The 25388-nt window shown below is 34.3% G+C and overlaps 1 protein-coding gene across 2 annotated transcripts in view; it reads right to left on the minus strand.

Moving 5' to 3' along the window:
• LOC129226053 (uncharacterized) overlaps positions 1-25388 on the minus strand; it is a 103268-nt gene that overhangs the window by 56864 nt on the left and 21016 nt on the right. For both annotated transcript variants that reach the window (XM_054860633.1, XM_054860634.1), the window contains exons 3-4: positions 8181-8284; positions 1237-1332 (exon numbers count right to left, since the gene is read on the minus strand). In XM_054860633.1, the coding sequence (XP_054716608.1) occupies positions 1237-1332; positions 8181-8284 (200 nt within the window). The remainder of the gene's footprint in view (positions 1-1236; positions 1333-8180; positions 8285-25388) is intronic.

Raw genomic sequence — 25388 nt, forward strand, 5'->3', positions numbered from 1 at the left:
AACTCTGTTTAGACTTTACGTTATTAGTTTGAAGAGAATTTTAAATTGTATATAAGTCAATTTTCTCAATGTCTCTTCCGCGTAACATCAGTCACGTTTTTTTATTCCCTTCAATTTCACACAAAAAAATTTCCTCAAGTCTGAAAACACGTGTACTATATCATGATATTTTAGATCAATTTCAGAAGAAACAAAATTTAATTTTAAGACAGCGCTGAATTAGTAAGTTCAAAATCGAGTCAAATTGTAACGTCAGTCACCGTGGACAGACCCCAAGGTAAAGTAGTGGGTTACCAGAATGAAATACTTATCGCCGTGACCCGCTTACCGTAATTCTACCGGAGCGAGAATTGTTAATAAAATATTCATTTGGTGAAGTTTGGAGAAAAGTTCTGAAATTTTGTACAGCGTCTTGTTCACTTGTGACGTCAACAGCGAAAATAAAAACAGCACCTGAACGGATTTTAATTAATTTTTTAAGAGCGAAAATAAGTTAGAATTAACAAAAAAAAAGTTACTCGCCCCATGTTTTCGACCATACTGTTTCAGAAACAAATTGTTTTGAAAATTGGGAAACAACTCAATTCTGAATGTTATACTTGCTGAAAATTGAAAATTGGTTTGCCCCATATTCTTTCTTTTTCTTTCACAAATGAAAAAAAAATGAATTCTGAAATTGTGAATTCAAATTATGTTTTTCGCAATCACGAGTTGCGACAAGGCCCTCCCTACTCATTGGGGGCTATCGTTTCTAGAAACAGCTCCTGTCCCCCCAAGTCTACCTCTCCTCCTGGGCGGTTACGTGTGTATAGTTGTGTCTGTGTGCAGGCGTGTGTGTATGTGTAGGCGCGAGTGCGTGCATGTGAAAGCTTGTGTGTGTGCGTAGACCTGTGTGTATGCACGTAGGCGTGTGTGTATGTGTATAAATGCTTGTGTGTATGAGCGCGTGTGTGTGTGTGTGTTTGTATGAGCGCGCGTGTGTGTAGGACATGGACGCCATCGACCAGGAGAAACGGATTTCAGGAGGCAGTGCTCGGAGCCGCGCCTGTAGAGGCCGGTGGGCGGTGGTGCTTGTGTCTCTGGTTCATGCTTAAAAAAGGAACCAAACGCCAAGGACGGTGAAATGAAAGCAATAAGCAATCGTGATTACTCAAAAACATCCTCAATCTAAATTTTGATTTGTATATCCACAAAAATGCAATCAATGTTTGCTTCGAACAACAGCTGTACACTTACTTTTCCTTCTACTGTGTAGAGACCAACGGCGTTGGGAATAATTTTGGCAGTTCTCTCTTTTGTTACTTTGATGACGTCACTCACTGGAAGCAATATCTGTAAAATACAAATCAATAACACACATAGTTCTCTGATACTTATTGAAGACATTTACAAATCATTATGGCGATCGTTAAATGAATTAATATATTCCCAAATACAGGGGTGCCCACGAGGGAGGTTCATGGCTTAGTTTGCGCCATTGAAATTTTTAGGGAGGGTAAGTGAGGTTCATTTTGAAAAGCGTTCGACTTCAATGAAGTCGTTTTCAAAATTTTAAAAGTATTTTTTTCTGAAAGAGCATGTTTAGAAACATAGCATCTGACCATTTTTTAAATAATTTGCTTAAGTTTAATATAAAAAAAAAACTTAAATCGGTGAGCTTTCATTCTGTACATTTCTTGGCGATGACAACACAAATGATGAAATGCCATTCTGTGTTGCCATTCACAGAGCAAAATATTTAATTCGCATCTTTACTCCCGTGTATTGGCAACGATATCGTTGATAGCAAGCATAGAGCGCAGTTTTAATTCGCTTCTTGATTATCATAACGTGGAAACGCGGTACAAAGATGCGCCAAAGAGCATCATTTGTGACGTCATCAAAACCACGCCTTGTTTGAAAAATCGGACAGTTTAAAGAATTAATTAAAAAATAACTGTTGGGAAAATGAAAGAATTTTCTGGATCCATGTTTTTTTTTTGCTTATTCTATTAATTTTAAAGACTAAAAGTACTACTTTTAACTGAAGGAAACAACCCCATTGGAGGGGTCTTGTTCTTGGGAGTGAGGGGGTCAGTTGCGTTTGAGACCAGCTTTTAAACAGCCTATTGACCCTAAAATGCATGATTTAAAAAAAAAAAAACTTCAGAATATGTCCTGCGACTTTTAACTGCTGTTCAGTTCATCAGAAAAATACTTTAAAAAATCATCGTTTAATTTAGGTATGGTTTTTGGTTAAACAACACTTGGCAACATCGGGCTTTAACCGAAAAAAATGAAAAATAATTGATCATCAAATATCCCAAAAGATTAATAAAAAGTTTAAAAATGACTTAATGTTTAAACAGTAAAAATTTCAATTACTTCTTAGAAGTACTTTACCATACTAAATTGAGCATGTTGACAAATGGCAACACGATGATTGAGGGTTGATTTCGAAATCCAATATTAAATTTAATAACCATGCATGAAATAGTTAAAATTTAGTTTGCATATAAAGTATAGGATAGAAAACGAATTTCAAAACTTTGAAGGGAGATTGCAGCACTGAACCTTCTAGTTCTTTTTTCAAAGTCAAATATGTTCTAAAAAGATGAAACAGCTCTCAGTAAACCGGCATGGCTCAAAGCTACCTTGAATGACTGTATTGCGACTGCTACCATTTTCGAATAATGTTTTGGGGCAAGAATGCTCTCTAAAAACATAAATCGATTGTAATTTTAGCATTCAGTCAGAAGACTGCTTGAAATTTCGATACATATTTGTAAAATTTTAGCAGCATCAAATATCAAGTTTAGTACTATTATCTACTGCACAGGGGCGGCATTCCAGCATTTCATTTGGGGGGTCGAGTTTCCTAAGTATTAATTACCTCAGTATGGAACAAAACACATATTGGCTAACAGCAAGTAATCATGATATGGGCTTAGAATTAATAAAAATTAGTGTTCAAAAACAATTTAAATTTTTGTGACAAATTTTGTAATTTATTTTGTAATGTGTTATCATACAAAGTATCTTGATACTACAGTTTTCATCTTTTAATAAAGTTTTGATGCCTGATCTTTAAAATACGGAAGAACAGGAAATCTGGTTACTAATTTTCTACCAGCTGAACTGATTGAAATAGTTAAAAAATAATTAAAACGAAGTTACGTATGAAAACATACGTTTCACATCTTGCTCGTCAAAATCACCCTGGTAACTTTAAAAATTGTTATGGTCTTCATTTTTCATCATTGAACAATCTAGTCTAGTCTAGTCTCTAAACAATTCTTCTTGCCTAATGCTATAAATTTTACTCATAATTGAAACATTTTATTTTTTGTTTTCAATAATCCAACCCAGATAACAGGGAGCTAACAATACAGGAAAATATTTATCATAAAATCTTGTGCTAATTTTATTAGAAACCGATTCTGTTATTTTATACAATATTTTAAATAAATGTGCATTTTGGTCACCTCTTCTCAAGTCATTTGAATATTTTTTGCGTTTTTAAAAAATTATCTTGGAGTAAGAATTTTGTTGAAATGATCCACACACTTGGATGAAATGTACACCTGCGTGAAATTTATTAATAGTTTCAATTGTACACTGTAAAAAAATTCCGAAACGTTGCTGGTTATTTCCGTGGAACGTCTCGGGATTTCACACGTTTTCACCTATTTCCCTGTAAAAACAAGTATCATCACAAAAAAGTTTCCTGAATCGCTACTAGTTTCACGCGTGTAGACTTTTCACTGTTGTGGAAAATATATTTAGCAACCAGTTTAAAGATTGAATGAGCGTGTTTATTAAGTGTATCGGCCTAAGGTTGCTTACGGCTTGCCCAGATTGACTAAGCTCCCAATGAGAGCGAAAATGTCAATGGATAGCTACAGCTTTGCAAGGCAGGAATTGCAGGCAAGTGATATGCTTGGTTCCTTCTTGCATAGCCGTGGTCGTTCTAATTTTTATGGAGCCTTCTTGGTAAATTAGGAAGGTTCTAATCAACTACACTAAACCTACTTAATTTTTCTAGAAGATTCGAGAGACATGACTGGCTTTAACAGGGGAGATTTCGCACATCTTCATAAAGTTTCAATGTTAATTTCAGAAAGGTTACTGACTTTTAGCGGAAAGCGTTCCTGATTTTTCCAAGATATGTCACTGGAAGAAATTGGGCCCGTCAGCTGCCCATTATTTTCCAGGAACGTTTCTGAATCGTTTTTACAGTGTAGCTTCAACATTCCAAAAATTAATTTTAGCTGATCGAAGATGTTTTGATAGAGTAAGGCATTGTTCAAAAGCGAATAAGCATTCAAACGAAGACGTGTTAAAGGATAGTAACTTTTTCATTATCGAAAAAGTCGTTTTCCAAAATCACTGCTTTGAAATTATCGAGGAGGGTCTTTATAGTTTAAAAGACCATCTTCACTGTAAAAACGATTCAGAAACGTTCCTAGAAAAATAATAGGCAGCTGATGTGCCCAATATCTTCCAGTATCATATCTTGGAAAAAATCAGGAACGTTTTCCGCTAAAAGTCAGTAACCGCTCTGAAATTAACCTTGAAACTTTCTGAACAAGTGCGGAATCTCCCCTGTTAAAGTCAGTTACATCTCCAGAACCTTCTAGAAAAATTAAGTAGGTTTAGTGTAATTGATTAGAACCTTCCTGATTTACCAAGAAGGCTACATAAAAATCTGAACAACCACAGCCAAAGTTATGCAAGAAGTAACCAAGCATATCTCTTGCCTGCAATTCTTGTCTTGCAAAGCTGTAGCTATCCATTGACTTTTTCGCTCTCATTTGGAGCTTAGTCATCCTGGACAGGTCGTAAGCAACCTCAGGCCGATACACTTAATTAACACGCTCATTCAATCTTAAAACTGGTTGCTTAATATATTTTCCACAGTAGTGAAAAGTCTGCACGCGTGCAACTTGTAGCGATTCAGGAAACTTTTTTGAGAAGATACTTGTTTTTACGAGGAAATAGGTGAAAACGTGTGAAATCCCGAGACGTTCCACGGAAATAACCAGTAACGTTTCGGAATTTTTTCACGGTGTTGTGTTGTCTCTTGAAGACCCTCTTGTGTCACTTCGAGATTGCATATTCAAAGAGCCCGCAGGAAAGATATTTGTTGATATGAGATATTTTTTTCAACATTAGTATGTATTTTTAAGAAGTATAATATGAAATCATACTATGCATTGAGTAGCTGAAATGTGTTTCTGGAAAAAGAAAATGGAGATGAACACTCATTAAATAGACACACTTACAATATGAGCGTAACAATGAATGTAAGGTACCAAGGCATTTTCTAGCGAAAATCATGCAGCCGCACCACTGCACGGGCCTCATAATCATAATTGCACAGAGCACACAAGAATGAAATATTTAGCCTATATGAGGAAATTACGTCTTTAGTTAAAATTAACCGTGATTCTTCATCAGTTTTTTCTGTTCTGAAAAGACCGGTAAAGGATTGATAATAAATCATATCTAAATAAATCATTCAAAAAACGGAAAACACTTTCTCATGTTTGGAAATGGGTCAAATTTCATCAATAATTATGGAGAACCAGTAAGATTCTATTTTTATGAACATTGTTTTGCGATTTACATAAATTGAAGTTGCTCATTTTTATCACTTCTCTCAAAAAATTTGGGGGTGCGACCGCCCCCTCTTGACCCCCCCCTATTTGCCGCCCCTGCTACTGCATGCTGAACTCACAAACCCCTGAAGATTCCTTCGCAATTTCATTTGAATCACAAAGATTTAAATCATCTTTTTGAAAGAATCAGATTAAAAAACGCATTTCAAGTTCCGTTTCGAACAAAATAAAAATCCTCCTCTTCCATCCATAGAAAATGGAATTTAAGTAAAGAGCTCCTAATTAGAACACAATTCCGCTCCCACCTGAAAAGAAAGAGAACTTGATATAAATATGCTAAACCGAGGCATTAAAAAAAAAGAAACTTTAAAGAGCCCGGGTTCTAAACTATCTTGTACCAATTTGCACAGAAATAGGTGCTAACGGGCTCCTGAGCATTTCAAAATGACAATTTGGTGCGCTTGAAAAAACGCTTCCAAATTCGTGGTCTCTTACATTTTGCTCTTCAGCTCCGAGCTTAAATAGATTTGAGCCTGGGACTGCTCGCTAAAATAGAAAACCTTATGTCTGCTGTTCTAATTCGCAGCTCCAGAGCTCGAATATGCTCTTTGCGGTGATTAACAATACTAAAGAAAAAGGTAAAACATTACATTCCACGTGCTTTTTTGGGGGTAAATTACAGGCTTCAGACAGTTTGTGGTGTAATGTAATTTCAGAAGAATGGAAAGGAAAGCTTCCCACAAACACGATGAAAAATTACTCTCATTCACTAGGCGTCAAAGCAAGTTATAAGTTACGGCATTTTTTTGTTTTACCTTTTTCATCCGCCATTAGAAAGTGCCTGCAGTGCCCCCTATATTTTATTGGAGTTGTGAATTGACTGAGAAAATTGGAACAAACTTTATATAATGCAGAAAAAAAAAATCTTCGAACGACATCGAACGTTAAAGGATTTGAGAAATCTCTCATCCCTTTGATAGGCAGTTTCATGAAATTTCAGCTTAAAAGTTTAATTACAAAAAAAACTAATCCAAATGTTAAAAAAAAAATTAAAAAAATTAAAAAAAAAAACGGTTACAAAGTCCCGAGGCTAGAAGTAATTTTGTACAATATTTCATAGCTGTAGGTGCTATGAGGTCTCATGGACGCAGGCACGCCACAGACATCCTTTCACAATTTCTTTGACCTTACTTTTTCTAATATAAAGAGAAAAACGTCAAATGTAAGATATAAGTATAATACGAACAAACTGTACTTTCACACTCATACTGTTACTTTGTGCAACAAAGTAACAGTATGAAATATAATGTTTATAAGGCACAAATTATCAATTGATTGCGTGCTTGTGTTTCGAGGTTTCAAGGAACACTTTCTGCATTGAAAAAGAGATTCCTTGAAACCCTGAGACGCATGACTACAATTAAGTACTAATCAGCACTGCATTGAGACCCAATTTTAAGCAGCCAAAGCTTCGGTAAACTCAATTTTAAGTACGGAAGAGCCAATACCACTCTGTGAAAATGGCAACCAAAGAAAATAACTCAACAATATTTTCTAGTAAAAAAAAAAAGGAAAAAAAAAAACATGAAGGTATTTCTAAGCAAATGTAAGCTTCCAAATTAAAATAACCCCTCGATATGTCGCACTTGTTTTCAGGCAACAAAAACACGCGATGTATCCGAGAACGAGATATAACCAAGGTCATAGAAAATAACGATTTGTTTTAAAAACATTAAATTTATGTGCACCGACAAAAGTTTTTGTTAAATATATCATATTAAGGCAACGTTTTAGATAAAAGCAAAAAAAAAAAGGGGGGGGGGGGTGGAAAGGAACAAATTTACCTAACCATTAATCTAAAATTATTTAAAAATATATCTCCTGATTTTTGAAGAAATAAGAATCTTAAAATTCAGTTTAAAGTGTCGAAGTTCAGATGAAATGTGCCAGTTTTTTTCACTCTTAAAGAGAAAAGTCTGTTTCTGAGACCACAATATTTTTGTTTCAGTAGCACTAAATTTAATGAAGCGTGTTTTTTGAGCAATCACGATTGCTTATTGTTCTCATTTGACCGTTTTTGAGGTCCGTGCCTTTTTCAGCTTGGACCAGAATCCTCTGCAGCAGCACCGCCCACCCTCCTCTGCAGGCAGCGCGGCGCGGCTGCTCCGGTCCTGAGCTATCCGCTTCTGCTGGTCGGAAGCGTCCATGTCCTACACCCACGCACGCTCACACACTCACACACATACACACACACACGCCTACGTGCATACACACAGGTCTACGCACACACACAAGCACTTACACACACAACTATGCACACGTAACCGCACAGGAGGAGAGGCTGGCTTGGGGGGGGGGGGACAGGAGCTGTTTCTAGAAACAATAACTCCAATGAGTAGGGTCCTGTCTCAGTTCGTGATTGCGAAAAACATAATTTGAATTCAAAATTTCAGAATTCAAATTAATTTTTTTTCTTTTACTTTTAATTTTGGAGAGACAATGAAAAAGTACGAAAAATCTAAATGTGCGATATAACGAGGAATTACTGTGTTTACCACAAATTTAGAAAAATTATCTTACCTGTGTTTTTCTTCCAAATATATTCGAGTAAAAAGCAAAGTAATTTTCTGTAATATAGAGGTGGCCTTGAAGTAAGATGTCAGCAACAAGAGCACAAGAATAATCTAAAATGAATACAATTTCCGGAATGATTAGGCTCAAAACGTGTTTTAACTGAAAAATATTTCATAAAGTTAACAGTAAAAGCTTACAAAGAAATTTTTTTTTTTCAAAAATTTGTTCATAAAGAAAGAAAACAAACAGATATTTGTGATCTACACATTTCATCTCATTATATCATAAATAGCTTTAATTTTTTCGATACAAGGTACAGTGACATTTGGGGCAGAAGATGCATTACGGTCTACGGACGAGCATCTTTGGACATAAGATGCACTGCAAAAAATAAACTGTTGTTTTTACAGTATAATACTGGCAGCTCACATTCCAAAGAAAAACTGTAAAATTTACAGTTCTAAACTGTAAAATTTGCAGTAATATACTGTCTCATAACAGACTTTTACTGTGAAATTTACAGCGATAAACTGTAAAATTAGCAGTAATATACTGTCTTTTAATGGAAATGCCCTGTGAAATTAACAATGACTTACTGTAAAATTAGCAGTAATATACTGTTTTTTAATGAAACTGCCCTGTAAAATTTACAGTATCAAACTGTAAAATTAGCAGTAAATACTGTTTTAGGAATGACTTGGTCTGTAAATTAAACAGAGATAATATGTAAAATTAACAGTAATATACTGCTTTTTAATGAAATTGCCCTGCAAAATTAACAGTAACAAACTGTAAAGGTAGCAGTAATATGCTGCGAAATCAGCTGCACTGCTCCGTAAAAGCAGTAGTATACGGTTTTATAAATGATTTGTACAGTAAAATTAACAGCATTAAACCATTAATTAAATAGTTTTAAATTTTTATGAAAAAGAGTTTTCTCCCCTATTGTTCTCTTTTCATAGCCGAAATCACTGCTTTTACAGCTGAAGAACAATATAGAAAAGCAAAGCAATTGATTCTGTATGTACGTTGTAGAAATCAGCCTACATACGAAATCTGTTCCTTTTCTAAAGTTTTTCAACAACAAAAATAATGTTTTAGGCTATGAAAAGCAACAAGTGAAGAAATATAAAAGCATTTTACATAAAAATAATTAACTGCTGCTAAATATGTTTTATTGCTATTAATTTCATTGTACACAAAATAAATCAATGCCCGTCTTTATATTTTATAAACACCTGTTAAAGGAGGAAAAATGGTGCTTTTTCATTTCTACAAAAATTTTTAGTTTTTATTGCCAACTTAAAAATTTACAAATAGAAGGAAATCGCAAGGTATGGTCTGAAGCTTTATTTTAAGAACAATTATGGCCTTTTCATAAAACAAAACTTTTTGATCCATGAATGTAGTAAAAATGAGAAGATTTTTTACTTATATAACTGAATACGCTACATCGTATCTTCACTGAAAGTACTTTTTTCACTTTCAGCATTATTGTAATGCTAAAATGAGCAGCATAACGTGGGAAATGTTTTACAGTATGCAATCCATTATACCTTTAAGTTTATTTTTAAATTTATACATACAATTCCTTGCATTTATTTTCCTTTTCTGGAAAAACAGATTATTTTCATGGTTTTCTTCTTTTTTTAATGTTATAAGTTCCACTTGTACCTACTTTATTTGAGAAATACTACTAAAAAACTAACGTTATTTCACACCATATGTGCAGACTGCACAGAATGGTTTTTATTGTAAACTGAATAGTATTATAGATTAGATAATACTTGATATTATTAACCATTTAAAGTTTACATAGATGAAAACAATAAATATGTGACAGTTCAGAATTCCAGAGCTACTAAACAGAAACAATTTTTCACTCGGTATAGTAATCTGTCAGGTTTATCTAAAGTTTAACTTTATATTCTGTTATACTGTTTTCATGAGAAAAAACGAAACATTCACACCATTAAAAATGCCAAATTATTTTATTTCGTATACATTACCTATAAATACAGATTATTACACTGAAATTGCAGAAATTCATTTAAAATCGAATGCAAATGCTTTCAAGGTCAAAATTTTTACACCACAAACTTGATTCTTCTTTGTGACATCTTTGCCGACTTTGGAGCCATCATTTTGCCTTATATTATGAAAGCATCTGTCAAAATAAAAATTGTTAGAATCTCATAAAACTTGTGGACACCAAAAATACGCCCTAAAATGATTAAAATTATGACTCTGAATGATCTGAAATTAAGGTTGCCTTAAGAGTTGTTTTTATTTTGAAACTGCTTAACATATACCTAAATTGCAATTGAACCGTTTATTTCAGGAACCAGTTAAGTGCTAAATATGTTGCTTTAAAGAGAAAAAAAAAACTGTTTGGCAGCAATTTGCAAATTACGCATTTGTAACGGTGGTTATTAATGTCTAGTTAAAGTAGACCTAATCTGGATACTTTACATAAGAACTCAAAAAAGAAAAAAAAAGAAAGAAAATAATATCTTACATTTTATCTACCATGTAAAGAATTGCACTTATACTGGTTTCTAAAGTACAATTTAAAAAAAAAAAATCCTTGTAATTTTTGGTATTTTTGAAGGATTTCGTAATACATATGAGACTGTTGATTAAGAATAATGTTTATTTTTTTCGATCGGATAACTGAAGTGATCGGGAGAATAACTCCTTCTATAAGTCAAGAATTCCAAGTTGTCCAAAATGGGAAAGCTAACATCTTGGTCTAAAGAAAAAAAATAAAAATGTTTTAAAAATGATAAAACTTGTATCTAGTTTCTTCGTATAATAGGCTTCAGATTATCGGATTACAATATGTTTACTTCAAAACAATAATAAGGATGAGGTAGAGGTTTTTTTTTTTTTAGGAAATGGAGCAAGGTCGATGTTTAGGACAACCAATTGGGAAATGTTGGGGTATTCATTTAAAACAATGAATATTCTATCTAGCCTCTTTTAGTATTCCCCCTCCCCCGAGTTGCTATAGTAGCACTGAAGGTCGTATATAGATGGTTTTTCTTTCTTTTTTTTTTAATAATCCATATTCCTTTCCAACACTTGTTACCAGCTTCATCTTTTTCTTTGACAGATTCCCATCCTTAGAAATCTGAATATAAAACAAAGTGTGACGTAAAGTAATTACTGAAAACTCTGTACTTAATATAAAATATTTTACATACTTATAATTTTTCAAAATATTTTTTTTCATATATTTTATTCCACAAATGTGTTATTATATTGTTAAAATTTAATTTTTTGGAGCTTTTTTTTAAGTACTAAGGAATTACATAAAAGAGTCATTTGAGTTGAAATAAAATAGTACCGTAAGAACATTCTATCTTATGTCTTAATATTTAAGCAAATATAAGATGTTTCATTTATATTCTGTGTCTTTCAAAATGAAGATGCCCTCTCCCCCCCCCCCCATTTGAACAGCTATCGATATTCCCGTTTAAACCATCAGCGACTATTTTTTTTTTTTTTAAGTGGCACTTCTTTTGAGAGGATTTACACAATTTATCTTAAAGTTTTTCAGAATTTTCTTGGAATCTAGAAGAAACAATTCTGTATTCCCAAAATCAAGATGGCTTAGTTCAAGTCAATTCAGTAAAAAATGAAAATAGGTCAGAAAAGTTGAAAGTTTTTAACAAAAGAATAAAATGTCAAACATATCAAAAATTGAGTAAATCTGGTAGTGCCAGTTTCAATCATTAAGAAATTGTAAGTCCACATTTGGCCCGCCGTCCTTGTTGTAAACAATGCTACCTTTCTTGAAAATACTTTGCCAGAAGACCGCACCACTTTTTAACTGTAGATTTAAACATACTCTATTTGCAAAATAACTGCTTTTTATTCATATTGCAGTAAAAATAGTCAATAATTTTGTTTGATAAGTGTCACACAAGTCTGAATATGCGAAGAAAGTTTCATACGCTGTAATATATCGTACTTTAAACTTTAATCTTTATTGTTGCTCTTATTATGAAGTTGGCTTTAAATTTTGTTCCTGTAATTTTCACAAAAATACGTACAATAAATAATAAAATACTTAACATTCTGTTTTGGTTCCTTCCATTTTAATTACATGTAAAAACAAAGAATCAGTGTTCCAAAATTTACTGAAAAATTTAAAAAAAAAAATAAAGAAATGTACGTATTATTTCGCTCTAGCAACAGAAATTTCTATATTCAGGTGATTCTTGAAGTGATAATATTCAACTACCCGTAAAAACTAATATTGAACTACAAATTTAAAACACTCAGACTTAAATAAATAGTATGCCCGATCACATTTCAATCAAAACAAAATAAAATTCAGTTTATCTTGTTCCAATCCATAGTTCTTGATTGTAACATAGAACCTGACAAAAGGTTCACAAAAATCAGCTTCAGGGACCCAATATGGCACGCAGACCGTAGGATAGGCTTCAGTGGCTAAGAACGCTCTAAAACTCAAAAGCATTTGTGATTACAAATTATATCCGTAACAACAAAAATATAAATGAAAAGAGATACTTATAAATTTCTGTTGCCGGCATTCATGTCACTAAGTTGAATCATCGCAACATCGTTCAGACTAGGGTCTTCCTTGAAATTCCAAGCGGAACACAACCGCAAACAGCCATCTTGACAAAATGATACAAACCATTATTCCATTCAGTTCTGGTCACAAGTTAAGGAAGTTCTTTACATTTGCATACCACTAAACTCAAAAAAATAATATTGCATTAATGAATAAATTGAAATAAAAATTCAGAATGAAATTTGTAGTTTATTTATTTATTTATTTATTTATTTTTGAAATACCTAACCGCAACCATATCATTGCATTACATTGCACCCCGAAGACCCCCGTGCCTACCGCGTTTGCAGTTTACCAGTTTTAGATGCCCAAAATGACTCGGACAAATGGGGCCAAGGGGACAGTTAAACCCCGACTCGACCTCATAGGAAAAGACGCGCTTTTGCCGAGAGTCTGAAACCGAGAACATAGCTGTGTTTATGCCAGGTGTGATTACAAACTTCTGGTACAATATTTACTTGCTTTTGAGCCAGAGGGATGTTTTACGTTAATAATGCAACATGTTACATGGAGGAGGTGCATAATTCAAATTACAAATAGATGCAAGTTTCTTGTATCCATGCAGATGAAAAATTGCACAATTTCACTACATTCAAATAACAAATTATAGAATACAGATACAGAACAATTATTCATGGTTACACTAGTATATCAGTACAGCTGGTAAACAACAGAACAATAAGATGACAATTCCTTAGAGAAGTAGATTTGTATGAAAAATTATATGCGTGATAAATAAAACGTTAATTATATACGTTAATAAATAATATTAACGTGAAGAACTGAATAATATATGAAATAATAAATATACGAAAAAATAAATAAATGAATAAATAAAAGCTTGGAAAAGAAAAATTAAATAAGTAAAATAAGAATAAAGAAAAGAAAGATAAATAAAAACGCCTGTATCTCCGTTTGTCCAGCGGTACTGCCAGTCCTCTAGAAGCTGTCTACGTAAGTAGGAAAGTAGCGTTGATTTGGGAAGAGGAAGGGATGTTGTGTTTGAGAAGTTGATATCGTCCGCTGCCTCCCTGGCTAAACGATCAGCCTGATCATTGCCGACGTTGTTCGAGTGTCCCTTCACCCAGTGTAAGTGGACGAACTTGTTGGCAAGGAGGAGCTTTTGAATACTGGATGCAATGATATTCCGTTGAAAAGGGTTCCGCAGAGTCTGTAAAGCGGACCGGCTGTCTGAAAGGATCTGGAAGGACTCCGCTCAGATTGTCTGGGAGTATTCAACAGCTTTTTCAAGGGCGAATAATCCTGCCTGGAATATGCTGTTATCCTTGTGAAGTCTTGTGCTTCATGTATGGCATATTCTGTTACCTTTGTAATACACATAGGCTGCCGATGTACCCTGTGGGGTGCGAGAGCCATCTGTGTATATTCGATGATAGAGAGGAAAGGGGGTTTCTTTGTCCATGCTTATATGATGTTGGGAAATCTGCTGATTGGAGGGCAGATACCATTTGGGGGAGATCTTTTCCAGGTCAGATGGCAAGAAGGGCGTACCATCAAGGAGAATTTGTTTGCCTTCTATACCGACTGACCAAAGCCATACCTTCTCTCTGATGGTCAAGTCAATAGGGGGGACCCCTGTGAGAATGTGCAGAGCTGCATGGGAGCACGTGTTGTATGCTCCTGTTATAGTAAGTAATGCTCTGCTTTGAATGGAAAGGAGCTTCTTCTCAAGACGTTGATTGAGGCACTTTCCCCAGAAGCCCACAGCGTATAGCACCGCGGTTTCTATAACTTGTCTGTATATGAGACGCCTGTGTGCGACTCGGAAGCCCCAGTTTGCCCCAGCTACTCTCTGTAGGCAGCTATGTTTGTACAGCATTTTGTTTTTTACATAATCAATATGTGCATTCCAGGTAAGAAATTCCGAGAAAACTACGCCTAAATATTTTAGGGTTTTTGTCTTCCGGATAAAAGTGGAACCGAAGAGAAATGAGGCTTGCCTAACAAGGTTTCTGGGTACACGAAAGACTAGCGCCAAGGTCTTTGTTTCTGATGCCTCCAGTTAATGCTGAATGAGCCAAGAATGAAAGATAGCCAGAGATTCACGAGCGTTTGCTTGGAGAGTCTCAGTAGTTCTGGCGTAAACCAGGAGCATGAAGTCGTCCGCGAATGCTTGAGCTCTTGTGTGTTCTGGCTACGGAGTTGATAGCAGTGAGGCTGCTACCAAATTCCACAGCTCTGGACCGCTACAAGAGCCTTGTGGGCAACCTTTAGACTGCAAAGTCTTAAGAGATGAATTGGATGTGGAAATAAAGATGGATCTGTTGGAAAGAAAGCTGGAATAGAGTTTGACGATATTTGGAACAACATTTGTCCTGTCCAAGTAATGTAGGATTTTTTCCCAGGGCAGGTTGTCGAAGGCCGAAACTATATCGACCGAGATCGCAACCATTAGTGAACCAGTGCGAATGCCGTGTTGGATATTGGAGTGGAAATTTGCTAGAGCATGTTCCGTTGAGCGTCGTGGGACGAACCCATATTGGTCCGGATGATGAAGGCTGTTAAGGGCCAAATGGCTTTGCAGCCTAAATAGCATAAGTTTCTCGAGTATTTTTGAAATAGTTGGCAAAAGAATTATGGGGCGGTAGGAAGCAAAGTTAGTAGGATCTTTCCTCTCTTTGAGGAAAAGGATTAGGAAACCTTCTTTGAAGAGAGTGGGGAAATGGCATAGTTCAAGACATATATTAAAGAGTTTGAAAAGAAATTGTGGGAAGCAGGCATGGAAGGTTGTCCATATGATAGCGTCCAAGCCGTCCCTCCCAGGGGCTTTCCTTTTTGGTATTAGCTTGACCGCTAAGTTGATTTCGCTTTCCGTGAAAGGAATGAGGTGGTGCGCGGAATCTTCTGTTATAGAATGACCTTGGAGTGGAAGAGTAGTGTTTGATGAAGGAGAAACTGGGTAAAAGTGCTCTAGTAGGGCTCCAAGCACAAATTCAAAATGAAATCAACTACAATTTTATTTTCCCCGTGCGCTGGAGGGAAAGGAACAAAATATTCGCTAGCAAATTCCCCCCTTCTTGGCACGTTAGCACACGAAAAAAAAAGAAATACTGTAATACATGAATAAAAAATATATTACAGGCCATCCGTTTGTGTGCGCAAATATAATGGAATAATTGAAACATTAAAAAAAAAAACTCTAAAAAATATGTCACTGCAATTCAAGCTTTACGTAAATTTTCCCTAAAAAAAGGTTTTGTGTAACAATCAGCTAAATTATTTTTAGTTTCAACAGATTTTATTCCAAATTCATTTTCATCAATCGAATTCCTTAGGAAATGGTACTCCACATCATTCTGCTTAGTTCTGCAATTTTCTACTGCAAATCTAGAAAAATCAATCGCAACTAGAATGTCACAGTACAGAGTACTATTAATCAATCTAGAATTCTGAACTCTTTTCGTGGCCAATTCATTTAAAACTCTTTTGATTCATATAACTTCCTTAGATTGTTCACTAATTGAAATATACTCCGCTTCCATCGTTGACAGTGCTACGCATTTTTGTTTGAATGTACACCATATTATTTGAACCTATACAAAAACACTAGACCCCCCTTTCCCTCCCTCCGCCATTGAAATCCGGTCGTCGTGATTCGAGGCGTAATCTGTATCAGAATGACAATAATTTATTCAATTTACAGACAAAATTTAGATTTCAGGGATCGACAAACCCTTCAGCTTGTCTCACAAATCTCCCTTTTTATACCCGCATATAGATACGCATTGCAAACATTAGTTTGGAAATGGACTCAATGAAGCTTATACACAAAAAGTGAAAAGAAAGCATCAATTAAAAAAAAAGGAAATTGCTGGAGAGAACACTTGCGAAAAGTATCCCCCCCCCGTACCTGGTGGTTACCTAAAATAACCAGTCTGGCCTTGAAGCGCATATTATTCGTTCTGCTTATCTGTTCTGCTGTGTTTTGCCAATCTTCACTTTCTGGCGTTCCCAAACTTTATTTCAAATTCGAAGGAAATACATCTTCGGAAATGCTAGCTTCTAGCTTACTTGAACTATCCCCCCCCCCCCTATCTTCATCAGAATCTGATACTTTTCGTGAATTATCATCGCAAGTGAAATCGAACTATTTTGGGTCACATTCAATGCAGGGTTGTTTGGTTTAAACCACGTTGGTTTGAACCATGGTTTAAACCAATTGGTTTTTTAAAAAAATCCATATTACAGGTTTACATTGATTTCCCCACACATATTGAATAAGAAACAAATTAGGATTGGAAAAAGCTCAAAGCTAGTCTTTTTGTTCAAGGCTTTCAACTAAATGAATTTTTTCTAAAGACTGTTGGAGAAAACAACGGTTTTTTTTGGTTTAAAGCAAAATATTTTTAATCTGTTACAAACAAAAACTGTAAAATTACATTTATACATAAATATACAGGGTGTCCAGAAAGTCCTTGACACATTTAACCTAAAATACCATTGTTATGTGTCGAGGACTTTTTGGACACCCTGTATATGTAATGTATTCAACTCATTTCAGAAATATGTGTATAAATCTTTTTTTACAATTACATAAAATCAACTTTACACCACAATAACATATGCATAAATACATAGCAACTTTTATGTTATAAGTTAATGTTATTTTTATGTTATTTAGTACTTAGAACAAAGAGCAAGTTTTGAAGCTTTTCCAGAGCCTAATCAATTTTTGAGTTATGAATGATATCTAAATGACGAAAATATATGCACTGCACTTTTCTGAAGCTGGTTTTAGTAATGTTGAAGACTTTTAAAGACGGTTGCATTGCATTTTTCAAGTTCTTTTTCCTGGCTTTTCCACCACTCAGTCACTGTTGCAGAAGATAAACGTTTTTGGCAAAAAAAAAAATCTTGAAATAGAATATGCTACACATTTATTTGTTCTAAAGAGTTTGCATCTAATATTTTTTAAACTTCAATGCTGGATGCAACATGTATGCCAGTAAATAAGCTGTAATTTAAGCCATGTTACACCAATTTTTGTATTTTTGATTTGGTTCTTTATTTTAGCGATAGTCGATATCTTTTCCAAGTCTTTCCAAAATAAGAACGGAGTCGAATATAGAGCAGCACTTTTTTTAAAACTTTGTCAGTACAACAGCAATCGATTTTTTGACTGTTCAATCATGTACTGTTGTACATTTTACTTTACTTCAATATTTGCGACATTTTGTATATAAAAATCAGCGTTATGTAAGATCAGAAAGAAAAAATATGAAAATTGTTCTTTTGAAAAGATTATGCTTAAAAATATAACTTTTACCTTTATTCGATAATTATTCATATTATGTTTGTTTTATAAAGTTTTTTTCTTGGATTTTCATTATATTTTATCTTAACCCGCATCACAACCACTTCTTGAAGTACTTCGTATCTTAAAGGGTCTATATATATACATGCATACTAATATGTTAATCAAGTCAAACATTTCAATCAATATTTCCCCGCAGAAAGCTATTTTAATTATTTAATTTATTTACAAGATTTTGTTCTTATCTCTTTAATTAATCAAGAAATTAGATATAATGTGACTATTGAATAACTTAATTACATGGAACCTTAATTACCTTCCGAAAATTAATTGTTTTTCTCGCAAATAGTATTTAAACCAAAAAAACCCGGTTTAAACCAAAAAAACCTGGTTTAAACCAAAAAACCCAGGTTTTTTGGGTTTTTTTTTTTTAAAAAACGGTTTTTTTTACCAACCCTGATTCAATGTTATTTTCAGAACAATAAACCTCGGCTTCGCGATTCGGAATTTAGAACCATCATGTCCAATGAATAATACATATTCCTGCATTCTCTACTTTGCTTTTGTATTTCTTCAACGAATTTAATTCTCACCATGCTATTTCATGATTTTCAGGATATTCTTCTTCTACTTCAGATTTATTCAGTAGTGAAATAAAACTGTATTCCCTGTACGGGAGGTCATAGAGACTTCCCGTGACCTCCCATCGAGTGTTTTTGGATATAGTTTCTAAAATTATTTTTATGTTCCCAAGTTTCAATGGTACTAGTGCATTTTTCCTGAAATAAAATTTTAATTTCCTGCCGACGCAAATATAAAACTTTTAAAACACAAGGGTTTCGTGTTTGTATCTAAAGATGCTTCATTTCTATTAGTTTTTTTTTTTTTTTGGAGTGCTTCATTGATGATTTTTTTTAATTATTATTATTTTAGTTTTGATCGATAAGTATGATAGCTGGCTCCAGATTTCAGAGAATTTTGAGTCATTCAGACATCAGAGTATTGTATTTCCAAAGTGGCAAATTCTTAAAAAAAAAAAAAAGATCAGTAAACTGGATACTGTTTGCATGTCTCTCGATCACGTTGTTATTTTATTTATTTACATTTTATTCATCGAATTATATACAGGTTATAAAAGTTACTGACGCTATAACGTAAAGTTTATCAATAAAATGGTTAAATGCAAACTGTTAAAGAATTTAAAACAGAATATAAGCCAGAAAAAAAACAGAAGAAAGAAGTCACTCGCGATACGATAAAAATTTACTAGAAAACATAAGAATTTAAATTTTAAGTACTCACATCCTATATAACACAAAATATAATCGTAAACAAAGTCTAATGTTCTAATAACTTTAAATACATTCAAGGAGGGAATTGATTTCGTTTTAAATCAAATTTGAGTTTCAGAAAATGTTTAAAAACTATCATACGTGCAGTAAAATATTTAGAATCATAACAACTACTCAGATTTTTGCTATAAAGCAATCGCTACAACTTAACAACTAAAATAAATTGCAAAGTCAACATCAACGAATATTGGGATACGAATTACGATTTCTAAATAAACACTGTTATTTTACATACATTCTCGATGATAAAGAAAACTACATTTTGAGGAAAAGGGAATGAATAATATAACTAGCACTTACCTTTATCTTGGATTAGAAATGAGCAGTCCTGCCTCAGCACAGCCGAAATATCAACAAAAATGGCTGTCGATACCTTGAAATCATTAGTTTATCTTCCCGTATGAAAGGAAACACCTTTTGCGCATCGTTTTGCGCAATCTAAAACATTTTTACAGTTATTCTCTGTTATTTAGCAGAGCAGTATTAAACTGTAGGAAAAAACAGTATATTACTATGAAAACAACAATTTTTTTTGCAGTGTGGCCGCCGTTCCGAAGTTGTCCAATCTCTCCGTATTTAGGGTCTCTATCCGACCCAATCTGAAAAATTATTAAATAAAAACAAAAAACCCGACGACGTAAAAACAAAAAAACAAAAAAAAAAAGCTAAAAAGAACTACACCGTTGAAATTGTTATATAACCGTACATAGATAAGACAAATCATAAATTCAAAAGCAGAATAGAAGGATCAACAGTCGGAGCCCATTCAAATTTTAACGGGGTTCTTTGAATCAGAAAGGAATGGGCCTCGACTGTTGTTCTATTCTGCTTTTGAACAAATAAACTATTATTAAAATTCACCGTTGAAATAGTTTTATACTAATTATATAAAACTATTTCAATGGTGTAGTTAATCAGTAATAACATTCTAAACTACTGGGCTTATACATTTTTCTTTTTAGTTTTTTTGGTTTTTACGTAGTCGGGGTTTTTGTTTTTATTTAATATTTTTTTATTTTACACTTTTTAGTTAATTTTCATTGACTTAGTTATTATGATTATAAGATGGTGCATTTCGCAACCTTGTCATTTCATTGGAATAGTTTGTTTCCATCGTGAGGTTTATTAAGTAAACTGAGGTGGTCTAAACTACAGATACTTAGTCCCTGTAGGGACCTAACCCGGCTTAAAACTACATGTGCTTGACCTTCGGCAAAAATGCGCGAACTTACGTCCCCCCCCCCCCGTCAGTCAAATCTTTCTCGCAAAACTAAAAAAGCCTCTCAAGAAAGTACACGTCGCGAAACTCAGTCCCTTGAATCAAGGCAAAAGCAAATGCAACATGTTAGAGATGAAAATCAAATTAGTAGACTCTCTTTCTTTTGGTGCTTATTGCATAGGTTTATTTCGATGAGGACTACAATCTGAGTGTCTTACCTTCGTTACGCATAATATATTTTTTATTACATAACAGAATACATATAATGAACACATGAAAAAATTTACATCAGAAAGAGGGGAAAGTACTTCCGGGGCGAGGGTGTCTTGACCCACCGCCTCAAGTGGGAAAAGCAATCGCTTAGACCACTCGTCCAATGAGACCCGAATTAGTAGACTTAGTAAACAAAAAATTTCAGGCAGCGAAAACTACCTGCATTTGTCGCACGCAGGTAACGTGCGACACAGTGTGCAACAACCAACGTGCGTCGATCCCAAACTGACAAAATATGGAAACTGGTTGTTGATATGTTGAATTTTGATTACTGTCACGTGTTTAGTGACACTCCCAAGGTTAATGCAACATTCACACTACGTCCGCACATCCGTCACCGAAGTATGCTTTTCTCCCTAAAACCAGTTTTCGACCGGCGTTGCCATGACAGCAAGCCGTATTGTACGGAACCTGTCGACGGGACGAGAAGTCAGATTTCTGACGGCTCTGACGTCCGTAGAGTTGGGCGTCGCATTTCATTGGTCTCTACGAGATGAACCCGCTCTCTCTATTGGATGAGAGACTGACATGTGCCTTTTTCGCGTTCCGCAAAGTATGAATGCTTCTCCCTTTTCGGAAAACGTTACTCTGTCCGCTTTACGTGGCGAACGTGATGTGCGGCCGCTGTTTGAATGTTACATAAGACAAATCGATGGACGTAAGAATTACCAAAATTGGCCAAGGCGTTCAGCCTGCAGAACGCTACATAGAAACGGACATACATAGACTTATAAACACATTACCCTCCTTTGCGTCGCGCACGCGCAGTCGTATAAAAGGAACTGGAACGTCAAGGACGGTCAAGTAAAAACAATTAAGAGCCAGTTTTTACAAAAGTCTCGCAGGTCAGATGCATGCCATTTTTGATTTCGCTAAAAATTTCAGTGGTCTCTTCGAATGATTTTAGAAGACACATATTTTTTCTTTCCTTCCAAAAAAAATTTTTGTGACCCACAAAAATTCCGAAAGTTGGTCCCAACTTAAGGTTTTTCTCAAATCGAAATTTTTTAATATTCAATTATCTCTGCGCATTGAGCATTAGCAAAAGTAATCTTTGTGATGACAACATGATATTTAGTGCCTCAAATGAAATATATCGTTATTTTCATTACTGACCTTCAGTGGACCCTGGCAGAGGTGGTGAGACTGCGCAGAAGAATGTGAAAATGTGTCATATTTGAGGCTTCCTGGCTCCCTGCACTGAGGTTCAACCATAGTTTTTGCGAGAAATTTGTGTAGTGATATATATAAATTATTAAATAGGCCCAGTAAATGCATGTTTAATGCTCACTGTTGCAAAAAAAAATAACAAGTTTGTCGTGAAAATATGATAAAAGTGTACTTTTTAGGTGCCTGTATGTCAATGCACTGAGGGTCAGTATCGAACTTACTGCCTGCATTTCAAATAAAAGTACAGTAAAACCTGTAAAGTTGACCACCTTTGTAAGTTGACCACCTATCTATGTTGACCGCTTTTTTTCAGGAACGGAATTAGTCCTATCTTATATAATGAAGGAAAACCTCTGTAACTTGACCATCTCTCTATCTTGACCACCTGTCTATCTTGACCACTAATGAACACCAAGTTTGGTTTGGAGTATTGTAAAAAACCCTTTGTAAGTTGACCACTTGGTTTATTATTTTAAATTTTACTTAGCAATTTTTTTTTTTTTTTTAAAGCTTTCCAAGAATATTTTTGATGCCAGACCAGCATTTTACCAACTAAATGAAACAGCAGCATAACTAAACCTCCTTTTGAGTTTAACCACATGGGAAAACTACTAAGAACCCTTGTTTTTCTTCTGTTGTTAAGCGAAAAATTTGTAATGTTTGATTAGCTATAAAATTTTAGGAACTACTAATATAAAATGAGTAACTTTTCATAAACAATAAAGCTTTTTTTTTAAATCAATTTTCTGAAATTTTAAATTTGCACGACACATTATACGTCATTCTGGGAAAATAATCTCTAAAAATATTTGAATAACATCTTAAATTATTGTTTCAAAGTAATGCTAAACAATGAAAGTGAGTTAAACAGAAAGAGTAGGTGTCAATTGCAAGAATTACAAAAGGTGTCATGGTGCAAGAATTACAGAAAAAAAAATCATTACCGCCTTTATAAGTTGACCACCAAAGTACTGCACCGCAAGTGGTCAACTTACACAGGTTTCACTGTATGGTATTTTTACAACCAATTGACAGAACTATGGGTAAATTCTTTTCAAAAACACAATACGTATTTCAAAACAGTAAAATGAACTATTTAATTTTCAATTCAATCAACATATCCGGGTTTAAACTTTCCTCCAGGGACTTCCAGATACTTTTTAAAAATCTAGTATGATCAAAAACTTACCATAAAAGAATTAGACTTTCAAATAGACTGATTATGCTTACACGCATATATGATAACTGGAAGCAAAGCAAAAAAAAAAAAAGGTTATGATACATTGCTGTAAAAACGTATGTTATTTATAGCACTTTTTTGAAGGTTTTTGAGGTGACTTTTAAATATTTTAATTAAGATAGCTTTTTTTAGTTTGTACTGTACATTATAGTTCGTTGCCATTAATTTTGGCTGTACAATATAGTGACAAAAATTACTTTCTCTGCACTAAGCTACCATGATAACAAACAATTACTAAGTCATATTTTATTACTTATGATAAAAGCAATATTATGACATTATGAAACAAGGGTATGGTTTCCTAACTCACTAGTGAGACAATAAAAACATGCAAGACAAAGTATATAGCTTGAGTACAACTAACTGGATGCGTCGTTAACTCGTATGCAATTTCCTAATGTTGAAGTGCATTTTATGAGCCTGCAAAACCATTGCCCATAGTTATGTCACTTGTTTGTGAAAAGACATACACCCTTAGTTTGAAATGTAGTCATCAAGTTCTATACTGACCCACAGTGCATTGAGGTAAAGGTCTCTAAAAATCACATTTTTAAAAATCATATTTTGATCTTTTTTTTCACTTTTCTTCTAGTTATCATATTACAAAGTATGCGAGCAAGCATAATCAGTCTATTTGCAAATTTATAACTCTTTTATGGTAAGTTTTTGATCATACAGTGCCCGCCGCTTATTAAAATCACATTCGTTCGGTGGACATTTAATTTTATAAAGCGGCTGATTTTATTAACCGACGTACAAAATAATGAAAGGTTTTGAAGTTTAAATACTTTGAAAATAAATTGAATTACTTCATTTATTTCTGTTTTAAGTATTTCAAAATACAGTTATCATTTTAACTAAACATGAGGTACATTTTTTTTTTATAATTACTTGCACAAGGATCTTAAAATGTAGGTGTTTTGTTGTTTGCTTAACATAATTGGGAGAGCTAAGATTCAATATCGTTTGAGAGTTTACAAAGTGTTTCGTAACGTTCAACATATTTAACTCTTTGTTCTAAAGTGCATCGTACATTATCAAGCGCTTTTCTGACATCTATTGAAAACGAAGAGGCAAATTTGACTCTGAGCTATTCTCATCTTCTGAAGCCGATTCCTTCTCTTCTTGGTGACGCTTTAACAATTTTTTACGTATGATGTCCAAAAGTTTGATTTTATAAAACGGCGATAGTAATTTTATTAAAAGATGGTTTTAGCATGTTTTGGTATTGCAATGATTCTGTTCTTCCAGATTTGATTTTAAAAAGCGGCTGATTTTATAATCCAGTGATTTTATTAGTGGCGGGTACTGTACTAGTGTTTTAAATAGTATCTGGAAGTCCCTGGAGAAAAGTTTAACCCGGATATGTTGACTAAATTGAAAACGTATAGTTCATTTTACTGTTTTGAAGTACGTTTTGTGTTCTTGAAAAGAATTTGCGTATAGTTCTGTTACTTGTTTGTGAAAATACGTACTCCAGTTTGAAATGCAGGTATCCAGTTCTACACTGACCCTCAATGCACTGAGATAAAGGCTTATGAAAACTGCACTTTTCAGCATTTTTCGATACAAAAAATGCCATTTTTTTTTGGCAGCGCAGAGGGTGAGCCATGCAACTAATGGGGGTATTGAATAATTTATATGTATTATTACACAAACTACATGCAAAAACCATGGTTGGGTCTGAATACAGGGAACCAGAGGGCTTCAAACATGGCACTTTTTCATTTTCTCGACAAAGTTTGGCGACCGCTGAAAGGCTGAACTGAAGGTCAGCCACGAATTTACGATATACAAGGCTCGACATTGAAAATGTTGCATTTTCAATGTCGAAGCACCAAGAAGAAATGGTCAGAAAATGATAAAATTTGGAAAAAAGACAGAGACAGCAAAGAATAATAAATGATCTTAAAAAATGATAGGCAGAATACAAAGCGAGAACGGCGTCGACTCAGTAGGATGTAGGACCACCGCGGACAGCGATACACGAAGAAACACGTCTAGGCATAGAGTCAATAAGGGTGCGGATGGTGTCCAGGGGGATGACTCTCCATTCTCTTTCAACCATTTGCCGTA

This window comes from Uloborus diversus, chromosome 7 (assembly GCF_026930045.1).
Source record: "Uloborus diversus isolate 005 chromosome 7, Udiv.v.3.1, whole genome shotgun sequence".
Taxonomy (NCBI): domain Eukaryota; kingdom Metazoa; phylum Arthropoda; class Arachnida; order Araneae; family Uloboridae; genus Uloborus; species Uloborus diversus.